General features: G+C 41.8%; 2 protein-coding genes across 3 annotated transcripts; both read right to left on the bottom strand.

Moving 5' to 3' along the window:
* Window positions 1–13,886: 13,886 nt before the first annotated feature.
* Window positions 13,887–16,396, bottom strand: pvalb8 (parvalbumin 8). 2 transcript variants are annotated; one of them, XR_010876382.1, is made up of 6 exons: window positions 16,280–16,396; window positions 15,609–15,676; window positions 15,153–15,285; window positions 14,562–14,671; window positions 14,030–14,178; window positions 13,887–13,957 (listed from the first exon to the last, which is right to left on the bottom strand). XR_010876382.1 is itself a non-coding variant. In XM_067232348.1 (5 exons), the coding sequence occupies exons 2-5, from the start codon at window positions 15,667–15,669 to the stop codon at window positions 14,153–14,155; spliced, it is 330 nt and encodes a 109-aa protein (XP_067088449.1). In that variant the 5' UTR covers window positions 15,670–15,676; window positions 16,280–16,396; the 3' UTR covers window positions 13,888–14,152. The 2 variants fall into 2 exon arrangements, 1 of the variants encoding a protein (XP_067088449.1); XM_067232348.1 differs by having other exon boundaries at window positions 13,888–14,178.
* Window positions 16,397–19,614: 3,218 nt separating this feature from the next.
* On the bottom strand, window positions 19,615–21,323 carry LOC136940618 (parvalbumin beta 3). The gene is made up of 5 exons (XM_067232831.1): window positions 21,243–21,323; window positions 20,583–20,649; window positions 20,288–20,420; window positions 19,987–20,096; window positions 19,615–19,895 (listed from the first exon to the last, which is right to left on the bottom strand). The coding sequence occupies exons 2-5, from the start codon at window positions 20,641–20,643 to the stop codon at window positions 19,870–19,872; spliced, it is 330 nt and encodes a 109-aa protein (XP_067088932.1). The 5' UTR covers window positions 20,644–20,649; window positions 21,243–21,323; the 3' UTR covers window positions 19,615–19,869.
* Window positions 21,324–22,041: the final 718 nt, after the last annotated feature.

Below are 22,041 nucleotides of genomic sequence, written 5' to 3'. Positions count from 1 at the left end.
TTGAAGATCCACTTGCAAAGGGAGGTGCTTAGTCCCAGGTCCACAAGCTTGGAGACAAGTCTGGAGGGGATGATGATGAATGCTGAGCTGTAGTCAATGAACAGCATCCTCACATACATATTCATTTGTCCAGGTGGGAGAGAGCGGTGTGCATAGTCAGGGTGATGGCATCGTCTGTAGACCTGTTGGACCGGTATACGAACTGCATAGGGTCCAGGGTGGGAAACAGCAATGAGAATATGAATGTTTTGACTAGCCGCTTGAAGCACTTCATGATGACAGAGGTCAGTGATATCGGGCGATAGTCGTTCATGCAGGTGACCTTGGTGTTTTTGGGCACATGGACGATGGTGGTCCTCTTGAAGCAAGTGGGGAGTACAGACAGGCTGAGGGAGAGGTTAAAGATGTCTCAGCTAAATATAAAAAGGTTAAAATAAGACTATTATTGTTATTAACAATTGTTATTGTTGATTTATTTGTTGTTACTTTTAGAACATACAATAATAGCATTTATAGGCCTACAATTACTTAAATGTGTAGGCATCATTATTTGAATACAAAAAACTGAAACAAGTCAGGAGTGGTTATAGTTGTTTGATTCAATATTGAAGTATTACATGAATTAGAATATTTGGGTTTGGGTATTGCGTGCCGTGTTAGATGGGTCTTGATCTGGTCTGGGTCCGCAGGAGGTATAGATGTACATTCATAGAATGGTCATATTTTAATGGAAAATTCATGAGTCATAAGACTCTTAGACATTGTATTCATTGATATTAGCAGACACTTTTATACAAAGTGACATACAAATATGGGGTTTAGTGCTAGTTGGCACAGCAAGTAAACTAACAATTTAGTGTAATTGAGAAGGATATATCGATACACATTTGTACTTTTCTCCAAACTATCATATTCGATAACACAGGCAAACTGACAACTTCGATTGGGGACTGGGATGTGAGGAAAGGCAAAAACAATGACAGCTAGCCTGCCTAGCCAGCCAGTTGCACAGTTTGCTGAAGGCTTTTAAAACTAGTTACAAAGTAAAAACAAATGTGTGAAACTTCTTTGTTAGTTACAACTTTTAATTGACAAAATTGACAACAGATGTTAAAAAAACTTGACTTTAATTGAAGGATCGCCTCACATGGTCACTTCCGGTCTCACGAGATGATAATACCGATATGGCATAATGGTGAGCTAGCTAGCTGCTTATCTTCCTAGCTATCCACATAATGTCAGACGCTTGGCGTAGCGGCGTCCGTGATTGCAGACGCTTGGCGTAGCGGCGTCCGTGATTGTCAGACGCTTGGCGTAGCGGCGTCCATGATTGCAGACGCTTGGTGTAGCGGCGTCCGTGATTGTCAGATGCTTGGCGTAGCGGCGTCCGTGATTGTCAGGCGTAGCGACGGTTGTATGTTGTTCTGGAGTGTGAGGGCACTAATCACGCCCCATATGAGGGCACTAATCACGCCCCATAGTACCACTAGCTACTGTCACGTACCACTAGCTCCACTGACACGTACCACTAGGTGCCAGTAGAGGCACTGGCATGTACCACTAGCTACTGTCACGTGCCAGTGGAGGCACTGGCATGTACCACTCGCTCCACTGTCACGTACCACTCGCTACAGTACAGTACAGATTCGGTTCTAACCGCTACTGTCCAGTTGGAATCTTCACCCCAAAATGGCGGCCGCGCTACTGAAGCGCCACCTAGTGGCTGTTACCAAAAAGCATTGAAGTTTCGCCTCTTGTTTTTCTATACTCTATGTTTCTATACCGTCTAGCCTGAACCAGAGAATGTCTGAACCATAGAGTTAATATTACTAGAGGAAGCAACTTATGTCTTCCAAGATGGCGTCCCCATTCATTTCTATGAAAAGTGCTCAGTGGCGCAGTGAGGCAAGCGAGAGCAAGAAACTGGACCGTGCCATCTTTCCACTTCCGACTCTTCCGGTCTAGATTTAAACAGTGGCTCTTTTTTTCCCTAGCTTCGAGACCTTGTGCACGCTTGCAACTAGCTGTACACGTCATACTTTGCGACAACCAGTCGCGAGCATAGATTTACAGTTAGGTCCATAAGTATTTGGACATTGACACAATTTTCATCATTTTGGCTCTGTATACCACCACAATGGATTTGAAATGAAACAATCAAGATGTGCTTTAAGTGCAGACTTTCAGCTTTAATTTCAGGGTATTTACATCCAAAACAGGTGAACGGTGTAGAAATTACAACACATGTTATATGTGGCCCCCCCCTTTTTAAGGGACCAAAAATGATTGGACAAACTAACATAATCATAAATCTAATTGTCACTTTTAATACTTGGTTGCAAATCCTTTGCAGTCAATGACAGCCTGAAGTCTGGTACCCATAGACATCACCAGACGCTGGGTTTCGTCCCTGGTGATGCTCTGCCAGGCCTCTACTGCAACTGTCTTCAGTTCCTGCTTGTTCTTGGAGCATTTTCCCTTCAGTTTTGTCTTTAGCAAGTGAAATGCATGCTCAATTGGATTTAGGTCAGGTGATTGACTTGGCCATTGCAGATTATTCCACTTCTTTGCCTTAAAAAAACTCTTTGGTTGCTTTCGCAGTATGCTTCGGGTCATTGTCCATTTGCACTGTGAAGCGCCGTCCTATGAGTTCTGAAGCATTTGGCTGAATCTGAGCAGATAATATTGCCCGAAACACTTCAGAATTCATCCTACTGCTTTTGTCAGCAGTCACATCATCGATAAATACAAGGGAACCAGTTCCATTGGCAGCCATACATGCCCACGCCATAACACTACCTCCACCATGCTTCACTGATGAGGTGGTATGCTTTGGATCATGAGCAGTTCCTTCCCTTCTCCATACTCTTCTCTTCCCATCATTCTGGTACAAGTTGATCTTGGTCTCATCTGTCCATAGGATGTTGTTCCAGAACTGTACAGGCTCTTTTAGATGTTTTTTGGCAAACTCTAATCTGGTCTTCCTGTTTTTGAGACTCACCAATGGTTTACATCTTGTGGTGAACCCTCTGTATTTACTCTGGTGAAGTCTTCTCTTAATTGTTGACTTTGACACAGATACGCCTACCTCCTGGAGAGTGTTCTTGATCTGGCCAACTGTTTTGAAGGGGTTTTTCTTCACCAGGGAAAGAATTCTTCTGTCATCCACCACAGTTGTTTTCCGTGGTCTTCCAGGTCTTTTGGTGTTGCTGAGCTCACCAGTGCGTTCTTTCTTTTTAAGAATGTACCAAACAGTTGATTTGGCCACACCTAATGTTTTTGCTATCTCTCTGATAGGTTTGTTTTGATTTTTCAGCCTAACGATGGCTTGCTTCACTGATGGTGACAGCTCTTTGGACTTCATATTGAGAGTTGACAGCAACAGATTCCAAACACAAATACCATACTTGAAATGGGGAGTCAGGTGGCTGAGCGGTGAGGGAGTCGGGCTAGTAATCCGAAGGTTGCCAGTTCGATTCCCCGTCATGCCACCTGACGTTGTGTCCTTGGGCAAGGCACTTCACCCTACTTGCCTCGGGGGAATGTCCCTGTACTTACTGTAAGTCGCTCTGGATAAGAGCGTCTGCTAAAATGACTAAATGGAAATGTAAATGAACTCTAGACCTTTTATCTGCTCCTTGTCAATGAAATAACGAACTCCCTTTATGAGGGAATAACATACACCTGGCCATGGAACAGCTGAGCAGCCAATTGTCCAATTACTTTTGGTCCCTTAAAAAAGGGGGGGGCACATATAAAATGTATTGTAATTCCTACACCGTTCACCTGATTTGGATGTAAATACCCTGAAATTAAAGCTGAAAGTCTGCACTTAAAGCATGTCTTGATTGTTTCATTTCAAATCCATTGTGGTGGTATACAGAGCCAAAATGATAAATTGTGTCAATGTCCAAATACTTATGGACCTAACTGTATATGGTTGCGAGCGTGTGAGCTAAGGCATTGCAGTGGCAGAATGGGGTACAAGTCCAATAAGAATCAGAGACATGATGCAAACTTTACGGAAATGTATGCTGTCACTGTAGTATTCCTTTCACTTGGTTGTTAGAAATGGGCTATAGATCTAAATATAGGGCTATTCTTGATGGAACTCATCACATATGTTCCTTTTTTTCTTGTGATTTGAGTATGATTTCCAACGCATTGTATCGGATTAAATAAACTGTTAACATGAACACCTAGCTCAGTCGTTGTTCTCGCCAGGCAAAGAAAGCTCAATAGTTATTTTGGTAACAGAAATCTACCATAATGCAGACTTACCATAGCTTACTGTCAACTGTATTTTCAAACGAAATGCCACAAAATTCACACTGCCTTCAATTTACGTATCAGTGTAGAAATGTGGCCTGTGTTTTATATGTTCTAAAACCAAACGCCTATTAATGGATATAACGTGATCTAATAAGACTTGGAAATAATGTAATAAATAAAAGCTTGAGAAGTGTGTCTAAAATATTCTTTATTTAACATTTGCCTTTGAAAGGGCATATTAACAGAACTAGGCCTATATACAAGACGTTTCCATCAGATATAAGTGGGGGTGAAACAGTCACTGAGGACCTTCAATTGTCCCACAAAAGGAGTCTGGCTTGATGACACGATTAAAAAAAAAGAATAATGGGTGTGTTTAACAAAAGCTTCTGAAGGCAAGACTAATCATATTTATATCAGTTCTTATTGTGGTTATCAGTTAAAGTATTAATCTTCGTCTTTGCTCCAGATAGACATGTCAACAATCTATGCTCACGCTTAACATAATATAATATTTGCCATCATGTCATGAACGTGAAAACGTTCTTGACAGAAACATAAAATCTGTTTTAAAATAACGGGAATAAACTTACATACAAATACATTTCATGTATGTGTGACAACCATTTGCTAAATTGGTACAACAGGGCAGGCAACTCAAGCAATTTCTCCCTGTGCTCATTCAATATGGCTCATTCAGCTCCAGGTAAATCGGCTATCGGCCAATGTGAACTTTTGTGCTCGTGCCCTGTTAGTATCCGCGAGCACATTTGCAGGCAACTGTTATTGACGTAAGCAAATAAATGGGGTGCTAGTTTACCCATTTCGGATTGGTTTCAAACTTAGCAAAAATCTGGAAAAATTCTTCTATGAAAAAGCTAGTAGTATGAGCCAGGTTCGAGAATCGAACAAAATTATTGGGGGAGATAGTTTTCAAAATGTTGACTGGAGTTAATAGAATAAAAACGACCGGAAGAGCCGGAAGTCTAACAAGAAATGCAATACCACCTACATCCACCGGGGCCGTTTCTTCAAGCCGAGGGGCGAGGGTCTTGGTCTGAACCGAAAGAAAGAAGGCCGGTAAAGGTAGTCGTCCTATCCGGTGAAAGTGGAAGTGCATCATTGAGTTCCAGATGTTAATGTGAACAATTAAATGCAGGGCCGTAATCATAATATATATTGGGGAGGGACACATCCCCCCCCAATATTCAAATCTGGTCAAAATGTCCCCCCCAATACATTGATATAAAAATATAAATGTGCTCCGCTACGACAGGCAACCACGCACGCTGTCCGAAATTATCATAAAAAATTTAATTTGTCCCCCCCCAATGTTGACTCCATGGCTACGACCTTGATTAAATGTATTAATGAGGAAACATTTGAATCATAACAGATGCATATGCACCTCCAGTCATCCGTCCGTCAAACTCCTGAAGTTTGCGGACGACACCACCCTTATTGGGCTCATCTCTGGTGGAGACGAGTCTGATTATAGGTGGGAAGCGGCCAACCTGGTGACCTGGTGCAGCCAGAACAACTTAGAGCTCAATGCTCTTAAGACAGTGGAGATGGTTGTGGACTTCAGGAGGAACACAGCCCCACTCACCCCCATCACCCTGTGTGACTCCCCAGTCAACACTGTGGAGTCCTTCCGCTTCCTGGGCACTATCCTCTCCCAGGACCTCAAGTGGGAACTGAACATCAGCTCCCTCATCAAGAAAGCACAACAGAGGATGTACTTCCTTCGGCAGCTGAAGAAGTTCAACCTGCCAAAGACAATGATGGTGCACTTCTACTCAGCCATCATTGAGTCCATCCTCACCTCCTCCATCACCGTCTGGTACGCTGCTGCCACTGCTAAGGACAAGAGCAGACTGCAGCGTATCATCCGCACTGCTGAGAAGGTGATTGGCTGCAATCTGCCTACCCTCGAGGACCTGCACACCTCGAGGACCCTGAGGCGAGCGAGGAAGATTGTGGCCGACTCCTCCCACCCTGGACACTCCCTGTTTCAGTCACTCCCCTCCGGCAGAAGGCTGCGGTCCATCAGGACCAATACCTCACGCCACAAAAACAGTTTCTTCCCTTCCGCTGTTGGCCTCTTCAACAAGGCCAAGGGACCACACTGACTCTAATGACTTCTTGCTTAAAACACACTGCTTTTTGCACTGCATTACAATAATGGTATCTTGTACATTTGTATTTTTTGTAATATTTGTATTTTTGTATTTTTATATAGTAATTTACGACAACTTATATTTTATTTTATTGTATATTTAATTCTATTCTAATCCCACTTAGTACTGCTAGTTTATGTACCCTTAGTATAGATAGTCCACATATTTAAATTTTAGGTATATGTTTATTGTATGCACCTTCCTGCCAAAGCAAATTCCTTGTCTGTGCAAACTTTCATGGCGAATAAATCCCATTCTGATTCTGATTCTGATACCTTCATGAAATTCTGCTATGTGGAAAATGCTATCAATGCTATTAATTTTATAGATGACTAACACTGGGATGTTGGCCCTAAAATTACTAACTCAACATCACCCAGTAGAGGGCCCTGTAGTACCAGATGTTTCTACCTGAAGCCCATCTTTTTAAGAGAAATGCAACAGTTTGCTGACCATCACAATTAGGCCACAATAAGGATAGTATGGAATGTAATGGATGCAGGAATAGTGGGATAAAAAATGTCAGACTTGTTTCTGGTCTAGACACAGTATTTAGAAGCAGAATGCTAAAGAGGGGGTCAAACTGGTGTGTTGGTTTGGTAACAAGAATCTATCGTTTGGCAGTACCGCTTTGAAAATGAGTGTCAGTGTATGTGAGAGCGTGTCGTGTTCCATGTGTGTGTTTGTGTGTGTGGGCGCATACCTCTTTAGAGAGGCTCAGTTAATGGAGGATGAAGTCTCCTGTCTACAAGGACGACCTCAATGACACTTACATAGCTAAGACCATTTGGTCCTGTGCTTGGAACTGTGCTGTACTGAAGTTACAGTGTTTCAATGTTTGTTGGCCGTTCTTCTCCAGTTTGTTTTCTATTACTGTTGCTGACTCAAGCTGTCTACTCCCTGCTTCTGTCTCATGTTACCATATAGGAAACAAAATGGACAATTTGACTATCCATGAAACGTGTTTGTCAACTAAAGTTAACACATTGGAAACCTGGAGACCATCCACTACCAGTAAATTTCATATCTAAAGTATTGAATTAATTTGATCATAAGAGATCTTTTGATTTATTTCAACCTGGCAACCCGATCTCAACCCACTTACTGGACACAATCCAAAGAGCATGTGAGTCAGCTATGTCACATCCTGTTCACCTTCATCCAATCAGCTCACTGTCAGGGTCCTCGCTGAATAGGGTTACGCTGCTCTCATGTCCTCTGTACATCCACTTCACACACACAGACACGTGCACACACACACATAGCCAAAAACACGAAGGCGGTGGAGAGAGAGATTTAATTAAAACGCACAATTGAGTTTGGTGTTCCGACAGCTTGTTAGCCCTGAATTATTCACTGGTCGCTGAGGTCCTGAGAGCAGAGTAAAGGGGCCCTGGGCCCCCAGGAGCCCTGCTGAGGTAATGGACAGATCTGATGGCCACAGTCGGACTGGGGCCTCGAAAACTGAGCCTGGCAGGCTGAAACCTGACAGTGTGCAACAGTTCTCTAAATCATGTAGAAACAAGGGCGGAGAGGGAAATGGACCCCAAGAGACTGCCGCAGGATTGTGAGTGTATGTATTTGTGTGTGTGTGTGTGTGTTGAGAGTAAAGAGAGAGAGGGAGAAAGAGGGGGAGAGAGAGAAGGAGAGAAAGGGAGACCTAACAAGGGTCAAGGGGTGCAAGTGGCAAGGACTGTTTTGTTTTTTAGTTGAATATGGATACGATTTTGGATATCACATCAAAACTGGTTTAGTCTCACATACAGTACAAAGCTTCAATCTGTATAATTGACTACATTCAAATGTAGTCTTCGTTTTCTTATAACGTTTGCAATCTTTGGTGTTACTAACGTAAACATGAATGACTAAATGAAAAATTAAATGAAATGAAAATGAAACAGTTACTGTATGAGCACCATCACTCTTGTGTCACACCAGGTAGACACAGAAACATTGTTCCAGTTCATTATACTTTATTTAATGTGTTAACTGTACTTGTTGTCATCAGTCATACTCTGCTGCACCAGACACATATTATTGTCCTCTTGTCACACTGATAACAAACCATCGCTCCTTTATCTAACCAGTCCAAACGAGGATAGGATGCTCTCTCATCTGATGGTCTATCATTTGGAAAGGTCTAAAAAGTGCCTGTCAGCCTCCTCGTCAGAGCAATTCTTTGACTTATTTGAATAATGCATCTGTTTTAGACAGCAGCATCTGCTCTCTGCTTACTGACGCATGTCCCAGACTGTACATGCAAACACCAGTCACTCTGAGGTAAAATACAGCACAATCCCTTCAAAATAAATCTATGGAAACCTTATCCATATCAATATACAATCAATTAGGCATTACCCTGAACTTGCAGAACTTGGCATTGTGAGAACTGCAAGAAGGCTAGACAGGAATTTAGACACCTTCCTCTTATCAATATAAATGGCCATTGATATGTATACCATTCATTGAGAAAGGAGGGAAGCAGAGCAGCCTTGCATCATAACAGAGAGCTGGGGGATAATACAGCATGTGTGAGAACAGACAGGGCTGTCAGCCCCTGCATTATGGATTGTTTTCCTGCACGAAAGCTTACTTGGCCCATTCAGTCTTCCCAAACGCATTCGGTTAAAACTTTTATGACGTCCTCCTGTGTTCCGACTATCAGGTGACGGAAAAGAGGCAGAAGACAGCGTGACTCCAGTCAGAAACCAACACAGGGATGAAAACACAAATAGAACAGCAGTTTTTTTTTCACAACATCCTACAGACTCCAAATCTGAAACTTGAGCGACCACCCTACTTCTCCTATAGCCTACATCTTCCCCTCCACATCCCTTCTCCACCCCAAACACATCAATTTGTTATCAGCAGAGGATGGGGTGCACATTAAAGTTTCAGACAGACTTAATAGGTAAGGTGAGCCTGACACTCCTTCTTAGTTTTTTGGTGACAATGAAGGCTTGGCATCAATTATTGAACCGCAAAGTGAGAGAGAGAAAGAGAGAGAGCGAACAAGAGAAAAATTGAAAGATGGGGGTGGAGAGTGGGGGGCGGGGGAGTGGTGTAGTGTGGTGTAGTCCTACCACATTTTGTCAAGATGACTTGCGGCCTTGTGGGATGAGACTCAACTGACAAATACGATTCTGAAAAAATACATTTTTAGTCTAACATGGCGAGATACCCACAGTCTCTTCCACTGTAATGTGTTTAAACTTTGACATTGACTGGTATGATGGAGATAAAAATACTTGGCAGAACTCACTGGGTAACTAAATCTTGGTATTCTGTGCCAAATCATGGCACGTAGAAACACCAGGGCTAACTCAACAAAGAGCCCCCTGGACTTCTTCCATCTGCTGAGCTTTGGTGTATTACCTCTCCATTCAGATCTCAGCCAATCTGGACATTTCACTGTAGAAATACAAATTTCACTGCCATGTGTCAGTTGTCCTGATCTTGAGGCAAATCCCTTGAGTCCAGCTGCAACAAAGTGCTGCGCTTAGCATTTCTGTGAGACATGGCGACATTTTCAGCCTGTCCTCAGCACAAAACCCCCAGTTGACCTAGCCAGTGATGTAATCAGAGATTAAGCCATGGCACAACATTTTCTTAATTTTCCAAGCTTGCGGCCTATTTTTCTGTGACTCAAGACCAGTGTTGGGGGTAAGGCGTTACAAAGTACTGTAATCAGATTACATTTGTCTGTAACGCAGTAATGTAACTTCAGTAAATCGCATTACAGTTACTAATACAAAAATGTCTTGCGTTACTTGCGTTACTTGAATTGGCCTACTGCGATCTGCATATCGGGAGGAGAAAAAAACAACAAATCGTTGATGTTCACAACTTTTCTGTCAGCTTTGTGGTATTAAAAAGCATAAAAGAGAGATATGATATGTCCTCATTATAATAAGTATGAGTTGATTTGCCCCCCCCCCTTAGGCGAGCTTTCGCGAGGTTCACTCCCCCCCGCCCCCCCCCCCCCCACAAGCAACGGTGCCAACTCCAGCTGCCTGACAATCCTCCTCCTCAACCCAAGTTTTCATGAGCGCAGTCAGCGCACCCCAACTTTGTAGCAAGTATCCATCGTTGACAATAATAAGCCTCAATAATAAGAGCCAGGGCTCTACAGTGCAATTTCTATTTTCGTATTTTTACGAGCACTGTCAGTGTGTGAGTAAAGACACCCCCGCCCCTGCTGATCATTCAAAACATAGTCACCGGGAGCATATGGGTCTGTGGGCTGCTTAAGCATCTTTTTAAATAATAACAGAAACAGAACAAAATAGGAATGAGATAAGGAAGGTTTGGGTCTGGTTAGCTGGTCATTTAGCTAGATCAGGTGCCTTTTGTTGAAACGTGTTAAACTTTTCATAAAGTCTTGAACAATGACGGCTTGTCAATGTCACTTTTTGTCAACCAACCAATCACAGTCATTTATACTATTTACTCATCCTGGTTGTGGATAGTACATCTGTAGTGGACAATTGTAGATTTAGCCAGAGCCAGGATCCATTGTGCAAATATGTGCTCCTTTTATCCAGCCTCCACCTGAGAGCAACACATTCCCCTTATTCTATTTGACATCTGTTTTACTTAAGTTATTGTTATAAATGTTGTTCAGTAATCTTGTTTACATAAAGTGTGGCGTGGGTTGTGTTGGTGCTGCTATATGTTTAATATTTGCCAAATTCATTCATTTAGATGGTGGTTAGCTCAAGCTCACCCCAGAAAAGTATCGATAGTGGTATCGATAAAGACTCGGATCGTTAAGCAGTCTCGAAAATGGTATCGATATCGATAAAAATTAACGATCCCTATCCCTACTCAAGACAGACCGGTTTAAAACATCATAATAAACATCCTGACGTTATTGCAGCCATTTTGTCATATCACGTATGTGCAACATAAGGGAAACTGATAAAGACAGTCTAAGTCACGTGTGTCAGATACCTATTATGACTTGTGGACATCCCAAAGACAAAATGCTGATCCACCATAGGAAGAACATAATACAAAGAACATCATTCAACCTTGGTATTTGCAACCGATCTGCTTGCTGACTCTCCCGTTCTCTCCTGTTTGCGCTGCCTCAATCTGAGCACAGCGTCGCACGACCACGCCACAGCAGCATCTCTCCACCACACTGCCCTTGGAGCCTGATAATCTGCTCGTCACATTATCTTGTTGTACAGTCCCCCCAGCCATCAGCGCAGGCCGGTTGGCTCACATTTCCTTCCTGTTTACCAGTCACGGCTGCTGACCCTACCAGGGTCACGGCTCCATTGTGTCCCCTCGGCTTGGGTTACCCACTGGCTTCCCCAGCCTTGTCCCACGCCCCCCCTCCCCACCTCTCCCTACCTCTCCTCCCTACTGCCTGAAAATCTGCCAGCATCCACAGCAACGAGGACTTACGGTCAGCGCTCTAAAGTCTGATAGCTGATTATGGCCATATGGCCTTGTGTGTGCGTGTGCTTGCATGTTTTCGTATTCGCATGTGTGTATGATCTCTGATCCGAGAGAACGGTTACATGGCACAGTCCGATTGTTCAAGTAATTCCTGAAACTCTCTGAGACCATTCGGAGCATAACCTGCTGTGTTCTGGTGATGCAACACTGTCAACCTGCTATGTACCCGTTTTGGTTATTTTAATAAAAACCTGACACCAGAATGCACTGTAAAAACATCTGGCTTTGTATCATTATTGCACTTTAATTAGAGTTCAGTGTAGTGTAATTTCCGTAATATATATTGGGATTAACTATATTTTGTGTACAACAGCTGCTGGACTTGAATGGAGGATGTCATGCAGAGATTGGCGTTGTGACACTGTGTGTCCTCAGAAACAGGCTTTACCCTAGCCATCCTGAACTATTCAGGAAGTACATCAGGGACATTAATTGACTTTAGGGAGGTCATTTCCTCATACAGAATGTTAAACCTTACTACACTCTTTGTTCTGTACCAGGTCTACAAAGTAATATTTTTCAGAATGGGAAGTGAGTTGTTGATGAAATTGTAATACACCATCCAGCAATACAGGTGTACTCACAACACACACAGACAAACACCAATTGTCTTTCAACTACTGGGGAATTCTGATCAAAACTGGCGCCTGTGCTAATCCTTCATGGGACTTCACAGGGTGTGGTCTGTAGTCCTTACAATCCTATAATGACCCGGTTCCTTTTTTTAATATCCAGGTGTCGGAGCAAATACTAAGGTTCTTCCCTTGTAATACAAAGGACTCTGTACTTGAGTGTCTGCTGCTTGCTTGTAATACAGGGGGGGGTGTAGCTGCTCAGAGGTGTAAGGGCTGAAACTGTCGACTGAATAATGTCTGAGTCAGCATCTTTGTTTCCTGCTCACAGCCACCAGTAACTCATCATGTTAAACTTATCATGTGATATTACATGAAACAAATTCTGTAACATTTAGGTTTTATTAATCTTTTTTGTTCCAAATTGGAACTATTGCACTCATGACAAGGTTGTGTCAAGCTTTCAGATGACAAATGGGTAATTAATTAAAAACACCTCTTTCAAAAAGTCCAAAGTCTGAAGTAAAACTCATGCTTCTTTCTTAGGAAACAGTGGGTCAGACTGTTCTTTGAAAAGCTGTGTCTATGTGTGTCTGGGGTGTTGGAAACAATGTAATGACATGCACACACAGCAGTTTTTACATTTAGCTGAGTGTGTTGTTAAATTGGACAATTGTAATATTGGATATACTTGGATATACTTTTATTTTGTTAATTTTTGTTCTCCCACATTGAGATAAAAGTGAGCATAATTGAAGATGTAGACTACTCAGGGGAATCCGGGTGTGTCTCAAGCTAGCATTCTGCTGGGTGTGCTTTCCTCTCTGTGTCTCACACACTACATAATATACAGTATATCCTCAGGAGTGTCTATCTTCCTGGCCAGATAGCACTAAGGTTCAAGCAGGTTTATTTACAAAGCTGATGTCAGGTGTCACTTGATCTAGCTATGAGGACATTCAGGTGTTCATCAAGGTCACCTTCCCAACCTAACCGTCTATTTCCAATGCATTTCAGTGAGTTCCCCTATGCTCTCTCTCTTACACAGACACACACATACACACACACACACACAGATAATACAACACATTCAAGCACAGATACTGTAAGAGTCTGTGATAAATGAATAAGGTGCAGCTTCCTCTCACATTCTCAGAATTGATTCTGATTATTTTGACCTGGAGGTCACTTCCAAAATTTCACCATGTCAGGAATTATGTGTTGGGATTGTTACGCAATGGAAGTCTGTGAAAGATTTACTGTACTCCAGGAAATCTTGTGTAACGGTGTTTTGGCTTGTTTGTCCTGACTGTGGCATTGTTTAAGAACATTCTTGTATTCTTGATTGGCTGGGTCAAACATACAGAGAATAACAAGCAGGAGAAATTGAACATGGATTTTATCTTTTTTATTTTTTCAGTAATTTAGTTTGAGGTACATTTTGGGCAATGTAGCTACTTAGACTGTCTAAAACGTATGCAAAACAAAAATGTAAAACTTTGTGAGTGTGTGGGTGTCTGTAGACCAGCGACTTTCAAAAAAAAGGAGAAAAAAAAGAATACATGAGAATACATTCTAAGCAGATGGAGTGTGGAAAACTATGTACTAAGTGCTAGTGCTGAAGTAAGATTAGGAGATGGAGGAATGGGGTCCAGTTGTTTAGGACAGGACCATGGCCTGGAACTCTGTAGGACAGAACAACAACACAGTCAAGATATTCCAATGGTAAACAAGACTACATTAGACTACGGCTGATTTGTAATCTGCATTATTACAACCAAACAAGCTTCTGAAAACCATCATCAGTTTCTGCTGTATGGTCTAAATCTCATTTGTCTCTGGAATCCTAGAAGCTTGATACCTGAACTATCAACTTTCAAATGATCCAACCACATTCATTGACATCATCACTGCCACCATCCTCATCATCATTATCATCTCCTTCATTTTTGTCTGAGTGGGACTGCATGGTTAGGATACATAGTCCGGTCCAGCCATGTCATTATTACAATAGACACTGAAGGTTGGAGGTAAGTTGGATGCTCTGTGTGATCAATATTCTACTCACCATCTACTCCGATCTTGCCATCACTGTCATCGTCAGCTGCACACAGGAAGGCCTTGGTTTCTTTGTCTGTCAGAACACGAGCCCCAGGAGAGAACCTCTGAAGGAAGAACCTGACACACACATACACAATATCATAAGACTCCATGGGAACAATAATCTGTTAGCCCACACGGCTAACAGGTTGATTAGCTCTCCGAAAAGTCTCATGAAAAGTGAGTAACCAAGCAAATATTCTGCAGCTCAGTGGTGAAAGACCAAAACTTTCAAACTGACAATGAAATCTGACTTTAATGCCTTGGGCTATTTTGACTCTTCATCCTAGAATGTAGTCTAATATAATACAGTCAAACATTCAGCAAGGGTATTCCCACACATATTTAAAAAGGTTAATGTAATATTATTAACAAAAGACTTGAGGCTCAACTGACCAATGACAACATGTTATGTTGTAGCCTATTAAGCACAATGTTAGCATTCGGAAAATGATATAAGCTATCTTACCTCCTTCTCAGCGACTAGATGAAACTCCACTATTCCACAATCTGTCTACAAAGGTATGTCGTTTTGCTGAATGTAGCTTAGTTTACTCACTTGAGTTCCTCTTCCTCGATAAAGCCACTTGCATCGTTGTCAAGGATGCCGAAAACATTCTTCACATCCTGAGGGCTCTTCTTGCTGAGACCACACAGCTGGAAGAACTTCTTGTAGTTGAAGGAGTCCGGTGCTGTGAAAAGGTAAAGTGAGGAGTCAAAAATAGTGTAGGCTGTTTTTCAAACATGCTCGTGTTTGGGGGTTTCATGAGCAGTAAAGTTCTACGGTCTGCGGACCTGCGCGAATGCACCTGCACAGCGAGTAAGAATAAGAATCTTGCTGCAGACTGACACCTTTATTCCATCTATTTTTAAGTTCTTGTGTTACAAATTTTTCAGCAGTCTAAGACTGTTTTGTGTTAAGGACTAGGCATTTTGCACAGATGTAAACCTTAGGCCTATCACTAATCACAAAACTAATGAAGAAAGCAATAATGATATTAGTGGAAGATGATACCTTGGCAGTCCTTGAGAGCATTCTCGATTGCATCCGCGGAAAGGATAGATGTGAGAGACATTTTAATCCTGTCAAAGGAACCACCATTGTAAATTATTAACACGTTGTGCTATAGGCAGTGTATACAACAGTAATGCTTGTGATAATACACACACTGAACACGTTGACGGGTAGGATTGGAGATCATATCCTAAAGGCTGTCAGTGTCATTAACGAGTGCTTTAACTTTACGTTACCTGTCTCTGGCATTTGCCAGCATGCCATTCTAACGCTATATTTCCAAAACGATAGTTCTAATCGTAATCTGAAAGCACATTTAGTGAGTAAAATAATACAATTTCTGCTTTCAGAAAATAGATAATAATGAATGTAGCCTACCTATGTTTTACACTCAATTAGCTACATCTGGACAAACTCTCATTAACCCTAAGTAGCCTACACAGCGTGCAGTGTGGGGCTCGGTAGGCTATGCAACACAGACAGCATATCTCGTGTCCTGTATTTTGACATGATGTAAAATAATCCATGTAACTGTCTTAAATGCAGATGTGAACCGAGAGATAGAACATTTAAAATAAGCATGCAAATGAAGCATAGGAAAGAATCCAGCCAACGAAGCAAATGCTATATCAAAGTAATGAAGAAAGGGTCCTGCAGACCTGCAAACTTACCGCTTTGAGGTTCTCGCCCGGCTGGTGTTCAAAAAGAGAAGTAAGGCTGGTGTTCAAAAAGAGAAGTAAGGCTATGTGGTGACTGCTGTCCGTCAAGGTGGATTTATATAGGTCTGATTGTGGTGACAATAGGGACTGCTTGAGTTACCTGTCTTTGTATCAAATTCTAACTGCCCGCCCCTGATCGAATTTCGTACCTAACTAATTAACCTTTACTATTTATAACGCACAAGGAAGATAGGCAGGACTGGGAACATCTATAGCCTAACGCCCTTGTAAATGGCAAATTAAGTAGCAAGTGCATTGTTCTACCCAATAATCCCCCCCAATTCAACCCTCCTCCTCTCCCCCTCCCCTCAAATTATAATACAGTAAAAGCGCAAAGTTACAAAATATGCTCTCTCTCTCTCTCTCTCTCTCTCTCTCTCTCTCTCTCACACACACTCACACATACACACACACACACAGACACTCACCCTGCCCAACCTCCCTACAACAGCAGTCCCAGGAGATGCTTCTTTATCATTTACCTCTTATAAATGCCAGGTTAGGTAAAACTAGAAATTAAGTCAATAAAATATATTATAGGCTACACCTAAAGTGAAAACATGGAAAATGTTAAGAGTTACAGTTATTAAACAGTTATTAAAATGTAAATATATTTTTTAGATTTTCCCCTGGACAATGTGAAATCACAATCAGTGATGAGGAAGTCAACTAAGAGAGTATTGAACCGCGCACATCAGCTGCAAGATGGTCCCTGATTGAACCTACTAAATCTTCCACAAAGAATATGTCACATTTGCCCTCATTGAGGCTTCATGCAAACTGCCCAAATTTAATTCCCCATTCTTTTGGTCTGACACGCCTCACACCAGATGGAGTCAGATTATCCGCTCCCAAATCAAATTTAACCCCAGGAGATACACACACGCAAACTCACAAGTGGAGACCTAGATTATAGACTGTCATGATGTCAATTTGACCTTCTTGTCTCCCACCACATTGCAGATGGACGTAAATATTGAGCTATTTCGTTCTGTCATCCTGCTGATTCAGGTATTTGAGGTCATTCTCTCTTGTCACTGTTTCCCACAGATGATGCTGCATGATGGATAGTCATTTGAGTTCACCAGCAACCTACTATTGCGCCCTTGTTTGAATTAAGGTTGGTTTGGGATGAGAAGCGGACACATCTTGTATTACATCTTGCATACTCCTCATACTACAGCGAGGAAATAAGCAATACCCCTGTGGAATCATTGTTGTCTATAGCATTTGACAAGTGGTCCATTCAGAACAATACTTATCTTGGCAGTTCCTTACAATGGTATTCAAGTTGTGGAATACAGTAAGGGACATTATGTCTGTAGCCCAGGGTTACTGGGCCTTTAGAGGACATAGTCATACCCCCAAGTGTCTCTGACGCTAATAAATGGGTATGTCAGTGGTGAGGTCACTGAGCAGATCCCTAGGAGAGTGTATACTGCGGCAGGTCTGAGGGAAAGTTATTACTCACCATTGGTCAAGGACAACGTTGAATGTGCATTCTGTTTGCATGTGTTGAGTGGGTAATGCATGAACATTGAACATACAATATCGACTCTATGTTGTCATCACTTTGCAGAATCACAACTTTTGAAGGGAATTTCTTATGGTCGTTCTCTCCTCTCAGTTCAACCAGACTGTCACCGAAACCGCAATCTGATAAGACGGAAATCCTAGTACACCCCCATAGCCAGCGGGAGACAGACAGCCATACAGACATACAGACACAACAATCATGAGCCACCAAGCAACAATTAAATTAAAACCGCAGGCTCAAGTAGAATGCGTGCTCGCGTGGTGCAGACTAAGGTAATACCATCTGCATGTAGCGTCCTTTACTTCACAGCATATCAGTGCCAACATATTTGATTAGCCTAAAGATAGTTTCAGGGGAACATTACTTGATCTATGGACACATAGAAACCCGGACAAACGCATAGGACTAATTAAGTTCACTACCTCGCAGTCCTTTTTCCTTGCACGTGTGTCAACACAAACCAGTTATTATTAGGGCACAAATATAAGCTATTTTGGTGGGACCAGTGGTGGCTAACAATATCCGTCATTTAAAAATGCATTTTACGCAAGAATAGACGTGTCTTTTCTTTTTCATAATTTAACCAATTATTAATGCAGGCGGTCCTCGTAGGCTGACAGGTCCAGTTCACCTGACCTTTGGAAAGCTAAGGGTAAATTGGATTTTCAAACGAGCATCCTGCGACCTATACGTGTCAAAGTCCGATGCCGACATCTCTCCTTCGGGATAGGGCTCCAGCTTCAATATAGAGAGAAACTCAATAGGCTTTCCCTAGCTATATGTGAAAGAGAGACTGAGGACACCGGATCGAGCGGTGCGGTGCGCCTTACCCATGGGCAGTGATGTCATGCGCCATGCTGATACCACGCCGCTTATACGGTTACGTCGCGATCATTTATTCATTTACATTTGCTAATTTTCTTTACAATCGAAATTATTGGCTGCAACGAGGAACCATCACAATGTTCTTAAGGGCAGTGTATTTGCTTTTTCTGGAAAATACAGCGTTGAATAAAGAGTGTTAGTGATGCTCCACTACCACGGAACAAAGCATAGGGCCTAAGCCAAGTGTGGGGTTTGTGTTTTGAAAAATGGGCAAAACGGATTTAATAAATTGTAAGAATATGAACGGACATTTGTGTTCCTTAACAACTGTTTATCAATACTCTGTTTAGGCCATTTGCTAATGAATAATTGAGCAAAGTTATCCTGGACTCATGTGTCTTCGTGTTTGCCACCACCTAGTGGTTCCTTAACCTCGACACAGGCGTTCACTGAACGTGTCCTGTTTGAACTCCCCCATATGCCACCACTTTTGAGAAAAGATTATGAATTATACTCATTAATTATTGATAAAAATTGAGTGTTTTTAGTCACCATATATGAAATATAAAGACATCATCCCCATAAACACTGTGAGTGTTTGTGTGTGCGTGTGTGTGCGTGTGTGTGCGTGAGGAGGGGGGGGGGGGGGGTAGTTGGCTTTGTTTTTGGAATATATATTGTAGGCTATAGCTACCACTTTGATTCTATGCGATTTCTATAAATCAAAGAAGCATCAAGTAGACTATAAGGATGTTAAGCATGTTTGTCTTATTATGAACTAGGAACAATGTAGGTTTTAATTCATGTCGACCATAGGCTGTGAACGAAATGGCAGGTAGGCTTTTTTATGTAGGCCTACCTATTGTTTATGCATGTGACCATAATTTACTTTTGAACTAATAAATAAAGCAACGACAGCGTAGGCTACTGCAAAAGAATAGTTATTCTTTTATCGTTCATTCCCGAAAAGTGCATCATTGATTTTACAGTAAGCAAAATTCATATTTAAGACATGAACACAACCGCGCTATACATTCACATTAATCATTTTTGACAGTGTGCCGCATGGAGGAGACTTCTCGTATAAGCAAATGTATAAAAATTATTTATATTCAGATGAAAAGGGGAGATCGTGGGCAATGTTGTTCCTTCAGAGCAAGTGGTGTTGGTCAGTTGCAAATTATGCCTTAACCAAGACAGCGAACTCTGTAAAAACAGAAAATGCAAGGTTTAGTAGGCCATAATGTCAATTTTTATAGATATATATCATGTGTTGTCAACGTAAGAAAAATCGTACCATCAACTCCAATCATGCCGTCACCGTCAGCGTCACCAGCCTTGAGGAAAGCCTTGGTCTCGGCGTCAGTCAGTGCGCGTGCACCGGCGGAGAAGGTCTGAAGGAAAAGCCTAGGGCCAAGCAAACAATAATACTTTTAGCCTACTCGTTACTGCTGAATCTCTCTCTCTCTCTCTGTATGTCTCTCTCTCTCTGTCTCTCTCGGTCGCTATCTTTCTCTGTCTCTCTGTCTCCCCTCCTTCTGTCTGTCTCTGTCTTGTCTTTAATTGGTCGTATGAGGATTCGTCGACTCAGCCCTTACTTGAGCTCATCCTCCTCAATGAAGCCACTCTTGTCCTGATCAATGATGAAGAAAGCCTTCTTGATGTCTTCTGGGGACTTAGCGCTCAGCCCAACCTTTGCGAAAAAGGTCTTGTAGTTGAAGGAATCAGCGGCTGTGAAGTACCGTTTAAAATTACTTGAGCGAAACAGAATTTAACTAAATTCACAGTATTTAGGCCTAAATGTCCTGTAAGTTGCATTATGGATACACTTTGCTATATTCTTGTAATTCTGTTTTAAACGTTGAGAGCTTTGAACGAGACTTGAATGGTTACCTTTGCATGCGTCCAGGGCTGCAGCGATGTCAGCATCCTTCAATACTCCAGCGAATGCCATTTTGAGCTATAGATAAGAAAGTTATTAGTCATTTGGCCTACTTTAAACGTTTGTTTGATGCCCAATGAAGTTTGATAATAGGCTAAATCATTTAGGCCCTATAAACTATGAAATTATAAGTTGAACTCAAAATAACTGCAGTCTGGTTGGCTATAGTATATGTCCACGTCCAGTTAATTTGCCTATCTGGTTAACCACAGCATTATGTAAGAATTGTAAAAATACACGCCATATATAGTCAATATATTTCCTCCAAGAACTTCAAATAATAGGACTAATTTCGCTAGAACTGTTTCTAGTTGTGTAAAGGTACCACTTATTGCATGCCGCAATTATACATAAGATAATGAATCCTCTCCACGTGCAAATTGAAATATGGATGTTGCATTTCCAATCCCATTTAAGATTTTCAAGTTTCCTCAGTTGCTGTCTGACAACTAATCCATTTCGTGTCAGGTTTCATTTCAATCCGAGAAAGAAAATCTCATGTTTTATCATCTCTCAGTCCAACGTTAAATGCATTTGTGCAAAAGATTGAGATGAACGTTGATACTGAAACTTCACAGAATCCAGGGTAAGGCGTCCTCCGTGAAACTCACCTCAGATGTCTTGGGTGGTTCCAGATGATACAGAAGACGTCGAGCGACTGCAGTGATCTATTCGTTGAGATTGCTGACCTTTTATACTTTCACTCTAAAGACATTTGAGGCATAATGTAATCGACACCGAGAGCGGGTGGGTGAGGGTGGGGGGGTTGGGAAAGTGCCTCAGTAGACAGGGACTAGTCTATTTTAAGTTTCGTAAATGAAGATGCTTAAAAGGTGCGCTCGAAAAAGTCCTTAATATCGCCCAATGCTAAGAATATACACTGCTGATATCGATGAAATCGACGGTAGCTGGCAGAACACATTTTTGACTGGCGCATGTGGATATAAGAATGGACTTCGGCGTGGTTTAACAACCGACTTGATACGAGCTTGGTAGAATATGTGCTTTTAATTCCTCCTATTGTTGCATTTGTGTTAAACTCTCAACACACTAATACATCGGCTATTTCCAAACATTTTTGTTTTTTACCACTACTTTATTTTTAAGGAGGCTGACAGATTAATGTTAAAATTAATTTTTCGTTTGCAGCTAGAAGGCAAACACATTACAATGTGTTTGCCTTCTAGTTCTAATTACAGCAGTCCTACGCTACTTATAGGCTGCATACTCTGGCGTTCTGGACCCAAAAGTCTGCATGACATTTTCACAAATGTCTATATCTAACAGCATATCTTTTCAAAATATTCACAGACCACTTGAGCACTGGACTGAAACAAAAAAATAGGATAACATGCGTAGAGATCAGAGTTTGGATAACGTTTGACCGTGTAAAGCAACCATTATAGAAAT

The sequence above is a fragment of the Osmerus mordax genome, chromosome 3, assembly GCF_038355195.1.
Source record: "Osmerus mordax isolate fOsmMor3 chromosome 3, fOsmMor3.pri, whole genome shotgun sequence".
Lineage (NCBI taxonomy): Eukaryota > Metazoa > Chordata > Actinopteri > Osmeriformes > Osmeridae > Osmerus > Osmerus mordax.
The sequence above is the reverse complement of the archived record's forward strand: the minus strand, read 5'-3'. Positions and strand labels throughout refer to the sequence as shown.